Source organism: Sinocyclocheilus anshuiensis, unplaced genomic scaffold (assembly GCF_001515605.1).
Source record: "Sinocyclocheilus anshuiensis isolate Anshui unplaced genomic scaffold, SAMN03320099.WGS_v1.1 scaffold644, whole genome shotgun sequence".
NCBI lineage: Eukaryota > Metazoa > Chordata > Actinopteri > Cypriniformes > Cyprinidae > Sinocyclocheilus > Sinocyclocheilus anshuiensis.
The window spans coordinates 245,569-253,799 of NW_015557092.1; the positions used below are offsets into that span (position 1 = coordinate 245,569).

Sequence of the window (8,231 nt, forward strand, 5' to 3'; positions counted from 1 at the left end):
GTAGGTGTGGCTGACTCTTAACTTTTATAAAGAATATCTCTTTGGATTTGAGACTTTAGTCTTTGCAACTTTACAGATCTTCTTTATGCACCAAGAGCTTGAAAGGAAAAATTGAAATCGCATCATATGACCCCTTTAACAACATGAAGTATGTTAAACATTCCATTACATGAAGGTTTCCCAAATTGGGGTTCGTAAATGAACTGCAGGGGGTTTGTGAGTTTAATGAGTTTAGCCATTTTAAAATAACATCAATCAAAATAAAACACTTACTAAAAATGAAATATTTTATTTCTTTACATGCATGTCATGTGACCATTTAACCAACATCAGAGAACCGTGAACATGCAAATGTGATACTTAATTATTAACATATTTATTTTAATATACTTGTATTAATATACTGCATTACATGCAAATAAGAAATAATGTGAATTTGTGCATTTTGAAAGACAAAAGCCTTCCAAAACTATATACATGGTTAAATAACCTACTGAGTGATAATTCAAATAAAAATGAATGTGTTCATCAGTAGTTAGTGCAATGTTGAAGCACTTAAAACTTGAAATGATTTTTGTAAATCCAGTGTTAAAATGCCATGTCACCCCCTGACTAGTGACTGGAATAATTTATTGCTATTGTGTGAATAATATGTAATCATGTAATCAAGTAACTGTAGTCTGATTACAAGCAATTTAAAATGTAATTTAATCTAATTACAAGTACTTAATTTTTGGAATCTGATAATGTAATCCAAATTACACGTAATCAGTTACTACCCAGCTCTGGTGGTTGCTAGGTGGTTTCTAAGGTGTTCTGAGTGGTTACTAGAGTGTTGCTGGGCTATTCTGGGAGGTCGTTGTACTGTCTGTCTTACATCTCGGGGGATCCGGTTCTCCAGCTCTTGTCTCGGAGGGTCAGGCTGCCCAGACTTTCCCTCTTACTGCGATCTTCTCTGTGAGCTTTGGGCTCTCGGCGGGTCACCACAGGTTTGTGCTCCAGCTGCGACAGATGCTCCATGCTGCTGTACACCTGTGATTCAGATGCACTAGATGAATCCTTGAATGGGCTACATTACCCATAATCCTCGGTGTTGTGTAAAGAGCAGAATCTAGGTCTCACCTTGCTGAAGCGTGGCGAGCAGGAGGAGAAGCGGTGAATCTCCACTGGCTCGTCATCATTGGTGTCATCTTCATCGTACGAGTGAACGTGATGATATCGCTCTGATCGTGCTGAGACAGACGGATGAGTTACTCACTAATGCACACCATCAGACAACAGCACAAACACACACACACACCATCCATCCGTCCATCTGTCCATCACTCACTGTCGAAGTAGCTGGTGTCCTCCTCCGACTCCAGATGAGGGATGAACTCGGCTTTCTGCCGGAGCAAGCTGCTCCAGTCCAGATCACAGAAGAACGGATGCTGCTTCACCGCGAATGCTCCACCTGCGCACAAACACAGGACTTCATTCAGTGTGTGGAGAACGTCTGACTCTACTGACCAACAACAGCAATATGATAAAAGACAGTCAATGATCAATAATCAAATGAACTATTAATAATAGTAAAAACAGATGTTTATATTTTTCATTAGAATATAAAGGCTAGATTAGTCTGAGTGGTTGCTAGGGCGTTGTTAGGTGAGGTGTGTTAGGGTGTTTTAAGTGAATAATATGGGGCTGTTAGGTAATTCAGAGTGGTTTTAAACTTTTTACTGTTTTGCTGATACATGGTTTCTAATGTGTTCTGTGTGGTTTCTATGTTGGTTGCTAGGGTGTTTTTCCCCATGCTATGTGGTTGTTGGTGGTTCTGAGTGATTTTAAACTTGATATGGGTTGCTAGGGCGTTTTAATGCATGCTATGCAGTTAGGTGGTTCTGAGTGGTGTTGTACTTGCTACTTTGTGTTGCTAGGTGGTTTCTAAGGTGTTTTGAGTGGTTATACTGTTGAGTGGTTAGGGTGTTTTTAATGCATGCTATGCAGTTAAGTGGTTCCGAGTTGCGTAAAACTTGCTACTATGTGGTTGCTGGGCTGTTTATAAGGTTATAGGTTGCTAGGGTGTTGCAAGGACATTTTTAGTGCATGTTATGTGGTTGTTGGAGGTTCTTTAAAACTTGCTAGTTGGTTCCTAAGAGGTTGCTATGCTGTTGCTAGGGTGGTTTTAATACATGCTATGCAGTTATGTGGTTCAGAGAGTGGTGTTAAACTTGCTACTATGTGTTTGCTAGGTAGTTTATAAGGTGCTCTAACTGATTGCTAGGGTGTTGTTAAGGCGTTTTAGTGTTTAGGCAGTTATAACTTACTTTAAGTGTGCTACTATGTGGTTGCCAGGTGGTTCTGAGTGGTTGCTAAGGTGATGCGAGGCTATGTTGTTTCATGTTGTTAAGTCCCTGGGACCTTTTCACTTGTTATACTGTCAACGAATGGACTGCAGTTCAAAAAGTAGGTTTAATGGCTTGAGTTTTGAGCTATTCTTCTTTTTAATCATCATTTTTGATCGTCAAATTATCAGTGTTATAATACAGCTCTAATCCAAGTCAACAGCTCTAACAGTCAGAGCACATCAGCCTGTATTTAGTGACAGTGGGTCACATGACTGGAGGTGTGTGACGTCACCTGTGCCCAGTCTGAGCAGCGGGTTGGTCTGCAGGAGAGATGAGATCAGGTGCTGCGCGTCAGCGGGGAGAGCGTCATCATCCTCGGGCCACACAATGTCATCTACACACACACACACATTTTACATTGTGTACACTTTTTTGAGATTGTTTCACTGTGTGAAATATTAGATTTTTTAAATTGTAGGTGTGTCTTTACCTGTGATCACCTGACCAAACAGCTCCTCCGGTGTGTCGCCGAAGAACGGCACGCAGCCCACCAGGAACTCGTAGAGGATGATGCCCATGGCCCACCAGTCCACCGGCTTGCCGTAACCCTGCCGCAGGATCACCTCCGGGGCGATGTACTCTGGGGTGCCGCACACCTGGGGTCAAAGGTCAAAGAACGTTTCTATGCGGTTTCAGCATGTTTCTATGCGGTTGCTGAGGTGTTTGGAATAGTTTTAAACGCGTTGCTGTGCGGTTGCTAAGGTGTTCTAAATAGTTTTCAGTGTGTTGCTATGGGGTTGCTAAGGTGTTTAGACTAGCTTTCAGCCTGTTGGTACGTGGTTGCTGAGGCATTCAGAATAGTTTTCGGTGCTTTGATATGCGGTTGCTGAGGTGTTTGGAATAGTTTTCAGTGTGTTGCTATGCGGTTGCTGAGGTGTTTGGAATAGTTTTCAGCTTGTTGCTATGCGGTTGCTAAGGTGTTTGGAATAGTTTTCAGAGTGTTGCTATGGGGTTGCTGAGGCGTTTGGATTAGTTTTCAGGGCAGGTCCTAGATGTTGTGAATAGTTTCCGGTGCTTTGCTATGCGGTTGCTGAGGTATTCGGACTAGTTTTAGCGTGTTGCTATGCCGTTGCTGAGATGCTTGGAATTGTTTTCAGTGTGTTGTTATGTGGTTGCTATGGTGTTTGGAATTTTTTTTTTTTTCCAGTATGGTGGTGTTGGAATCAATTTAGAATGTCGCGAAGGTGTTGCTTACAGGCTTCATCAACACTTCATCAGTGATATTTTATCATAAACTTGAATGTGTAAATTATATTTATGATCAAAAAGAACTAAATTAAATAGGCACACAATGAAATTAAAACTGTCGTTTTGTGGCTTTTTGACCATGACTATGTACAGAACAGAATATTGTAAGTATTTTCTGGTACCTGTTTATCCAGGAACTCCCTGGTGTCCTTCTCGATGTGTCCCTCATACAGGTTTGTGGTGAGACTCATGAGACCCATTTTAGACAAACCGAAATCAGTGAGTTTAATGTGACCCATTGACGTGATCAGCAGACTGACGGAGAGAGAGAGAGAGAGACAGACGGAGATGATGTGAGACCGTCTCTACAGTAACACACACTGAGTGGCACTTCTGACATGTGTTTAATTATATAACACAATCTGTCCAAATTAAACGATTTCATTAATCTCACACAGGAAATGCTGTATGTCATTGCCCAGCAGATGGCAAATGAATCCCAGCAATCATTTAATTGACTGTGCACGGTCACTTAGTAAATGACAGGCTCCCTGCCATTGTCATTACATATAATTCAAAATTATTTTAACTGTTATTGGCGTATTACTTGTCTGGTTTGAGATCTCGGTGCACGATTCCATAGTTATGTATGTATTCGAGAGCCAGGACGGTTTCAGCGAAGTACATGCGCGCCATTTCCACAGGCAATGCTCCGATATTCTTTAGCAGTGTCGCACAGTCTCCTCCTGAAACGAAACACACAGATGAGATCTGGTTAACATCTCAGTTGTTTCTCATTAGACAACAACACTGAAGCCTCCTGCTTCTCAAATGTTTCTCCTGAGAAAAAGACTCCAGTAATCTCACACGTGTCTCCTCCTCAGGTGTTTCAGAAGAGATCTCAAACTGTGCTCAGATTTGCTCAAGATCTCCAACACAAACTCAATCTTTTCTCATCAAATGATTTGAGCTGCTTTCCACATTCATTTTATAGCCCTAGACTCTTACTGGAGTGACTCATCTGGGTCTGTTTTATTTCTTAGGCACTTTAAGAGAAACATCTGAGAGTTGGTACTTAAACAAAACATACCTGAGACCTCAATTCAGTCAATAAAGCTTTAAAAGAGCAATAAAAGTGTGTGCGTGTCTCACCCTCCACGTACTCCATGACCATACACAGGTGTCGCCTGGTCTCAAAGGAGCAGAACATGCTGACCACGAACGGGTTCTCGGCGAAGGTCAGGATGTCTCGCTCCACAAACGCCTGCTGGATCTGGTTCCTCAGAATCAGGTTCTGTTTGTTGATTTTCTTCATAGCGAAGCGCTGTCGCATCTCCAGATGGCGGACCAGATACACCGCGCTGAGAAACACACAGTATCTTCTGTCAGTGTCTCAACTCCTCTGTGTGTGTTTGGTTATTTAGTACAGTGTTTCCCAACCGGGGTGCCGCGGCATTTTAGCATTTAACATTTTAGCAATTTAAAAAAATTAAAAAAGGATTTTTTACACGGCACCCCTGCTCTCGACAGACGGCGAAATTTCGGCTGCCAAAAATTAGTTCACCGCTCAGGTTTCACTTTCACGTGGTGTGACGCTCTGCATATTATCCGCTCTATGCGTGTGCGCTCCGCTCAGTCGCTCCACTCGTATACCGTTCATGCTCATCAGAACAGCAAAGTCCACTCAAAAATTGAGCCAACAGGAAACATCGATGTAGTACAGTATTGTTTCTGTCTGCAATAGCCCTACTGTGCTTAGAAATTAGCCTACTGATTGCCACCATTGATGGACAAAATTTTTAAATAATATTAGAAAATATCTGTATGACATTATATTCTGCAGTTCTTCCCTGTTGTACCGAACATCTATACTTTTCAAATGAACATATCGATGTTAGAAATTCAAATATTGTGACAAAATTAATTTTGTAGGGTGCCACAAGTTTGTTAAAATTTCCAAAGGGTGCCGCGACTAAAAAAAGGTTGGGAAACACTGATTTAGTAGATGCGTTTGTATCCACAGTGACAGTACTTATGTTACAAAATTTTCAGTTACAAATAAATGCTGTTCTTTTAAACTTTATATCCCCATTTAGATATTGAAGCAAACGTGTGCGTGTGCGTGTGCGTGCGTGTGTGTGTGCGTGTGTGTGTGTGTGCTGGTTTACCCGTAGGCTCCATTGCTGATCAGTTTGATGGTCTGGAAATCTGCCTCTCCAGGTGGCTTCATGGGTTTTATCTTTCCCTGGAAAAGAGAAAAATCCCCTCAAACTCTTGCACAAGATGTTATCATCATCTTGTAACAGACACTTTACTGACAAAGAATCGTTTTCAGATTTCCCGGGGCTGTCTGTGTGTGTGTGTGTGTGTGTGTGTGTGTACAGGTATATATGGTTTATGAGGACACAAATGTGTATAATGACATGGGTACTACAACGTAAACATGGTTTATGAGGACACTTCCTGTGTCCCGTAAAACAAAAGGCTTAAAAAACATACAAAAAATTTGTTTTATGAAATTCAAAAATTGCCAGCAGTTTCCTGTAAGGGGTAGATTTAGGGGTAGGGTTGGTGTAGGGCAATAGAAAATACAGTTTGTACAGTATAAAAACCATTACGCCTATGGAGAGTCCCCGTAAACCACAAATACAAGTATGTGTGTGTGTGTGTGTGAGAGAGTGTGTTCAGACCTCTGTGGAGTCGTCTGTCTCCGGTGTGACGGGCCCCTCGCTGTCATAATGCTCTCGACTGACCATCTCTGAAACACAGACGTGACAGTCGCTCAGTGATCAGCTGTACTGGGATCAGTGCTGTGTGACTGTTGTGTGACTGAGGTCTCACCCTCCAGAGGGTCTCTGGTCAGACCCAGCTGGCTGATGATGTACCGCGGGATGTCGGTTTTCATCAGGTGTCCTTCTTTAGCGTGATCCTCAGCCGCCTCCAGCAGATGATAGAACTCTTCAGGGTTAAACTCCTGGAAAACATGTCAGAGCAACATCTGTTAGTGTTGCTATGAGGTTGCTAGGGTGTTTAGATTAGTTTTCAGCGTGTTGCTATGTGGTTGCTGGGGTGTTTGGAACAGATTTCAGTGTGTTGCTATGTGGTTGCTGAGGTGTTTGGTTTAGTTTTTAGAATGTTGCTATGAGGTTGCTAGGGTGTTTGGAATAGTTTTCAGCGTGTTGCTATGCGGTTGCTGGGGTGTTTGGAACAGATTTCAGCGTGTTGCTATGTGGTTGCTGAGGTGTTTGGTTGAGTTTTTAGAATGTTGCTATGAGGTTGCTAGGGTGTTTGGAATAGTTTTTTGCATGCTGTTTCACTCTGAAATAAGTCATAAATGCAATACAAGTTCAGTTGGGTTCAGGGTTCAGACGGCATTATTGTTTGGTTGAGGATCAGCACTAGGGTTCAGTTTCTGTGACAGTCAAAAAATAAAGTTGAATTACACTGAACATTTGTAATTTGCTGAAGTACATGAACACACTCTCATTTTGGGAGCATCTCTGTTTAACAGGGATAATGAATGGTTCATGTGGTTTAATCCTGGAGCAGCACAGAAGCATTTCCAAATGAGTTTTTTACAGGCAGTGAATCACAGAAGGTCAATGATAACAGCAGCATGCTCACAGCTCCCAATCTAAATGCTAATGCAGCAGCAGGTTCAACTCGCTCTCTCTCCTTTTGTGTGTTTTGCAGCAATTCTTGTTTAAAATACTTTTCTGAAGTAGGAGTGAAAACCGGAAAACATCAGGCCTGTGTTGTTGTTGTCCAGAGTGGTTTGAAGCATCATGTTATCTGATGAATGCATAAAAGAACAAGCAAAAGAAAGCATTTTCTCACCAAACACTCCAAAAGTCGAGCAGGTCGAGCGATGATGAAGAGGAGTTTCTTCACCAACTCAGTGACAAAGGTCAACTCTGAACTCTCTGACCGCTTATAAGCCTGAGAGACACAAAGACAGAGAAAAACAAGCTAAGTAATATTTCCTTACTTCTTCACATTATAGTAAAGGCACCGTTCTTTCCGGTTTAATGAGATCACAGGTTTGATGATGAACTCACGTCATCCAGAAGTTTCTCCAGGTTCTCCTGCAGCTCAAAGAAGTAGATGGACGTGATGAGCCCCTCCTTAGATTTGGTCAGGCAGTCTCTGGACAGCTCGATGATCTGGTGGTGGATAAAGCTTAGGACCCCATCGGCCAGCGGCAGAACGCTCTCGGGACAATATGAGTGGATGAAATCACACAACCTGCCCTCCATCTGCGCCGTGGCCTGACAGGAACAAATTATTTATTATTTTATAATAATTCGCTGAGACCAGAATTTTAAAACTACTACTAATAATAGCTAATAATAATGTTGTTATTATTATTATTATTATTATAAAGCATTTTGTAATACATAAATAATCTACAATTATTATTACTAGTAGTAGAAGTATTTCTAGATTATTTATTACAAATTACTTAATAATAATAATTAAGCATTTTAGATATTCTAGATTTTAATAATAATAATAATTATTATTATTATTATTTTATATAAATAATTATTCTACAAGTTATTATTACTATTAAGTATTTTGTAATAAACACTATTATTATTATTTCAAGATCATTTTTATTACAGAATACTTAATAATATTAAGTAGATGTTA

At 41.0% G+C, this 8,231-nt stretch overlaps 1 protein-coding gene across 1 annotated transcript in view; it reads right to left on the minus strand.

Annotated features, from left to right (window-relative positions):
- The window catches only part of LOC107677342 (microtubule-associated serine/threonine-protein kinase 1-like), a 37,644-nt gene that overhangs the window by 10,881 nt on the left and 18,532 nt on the right, over nt 1–8,231 (minus strand). The window contains exons 9-21 of the mRNA XM_016472222.1: nt 7,637–7,846; nt 7,416–7,517; nt 6,420–6,552; nt 6,269–6,336; nt 5,747–5,823; nt 4,731–4,939; nt 4,186–4,324; nt 3,761–3,893; nt 2,821–2,986; nt 2,623–2,724; nt 1,331–1,453; nt 1,123–1,232; nt 878–1,032 (exon numbers count right to left, since the gene is read on the minus strand). Of these exons, the coding sequence (XP_016327708.1) occupies nt 878–1,032; nt 1,123–1,232; nt 1,331–1,453; nt 2,623–2,724; nt 2,821–2,986; nt 3,761–3,893; nt 4,186–4,324; nt 4,731–4,939; nt 5,747–5,823; nt 6,269–6,336; nt 6,420–6,552; nt 7,416–7,517; nt 7,637–7,846 (1,727 nt within the window). The remainder of the gene's footprint in view (nt 1–877; nt 1,033–1,122; nt 1,233–1,330; nt 1,454–2,622; nt 2,725–2,820; nt 2,987–3,760; nt 3,894–4,185; nt 4,325–4,730; nt 4,940–5,746; nt 5,824–6,268; nt 6,337–6,419; nt 6,553–7,415; nt 7,518–7,636; nt 7,847–8,231) is intronic.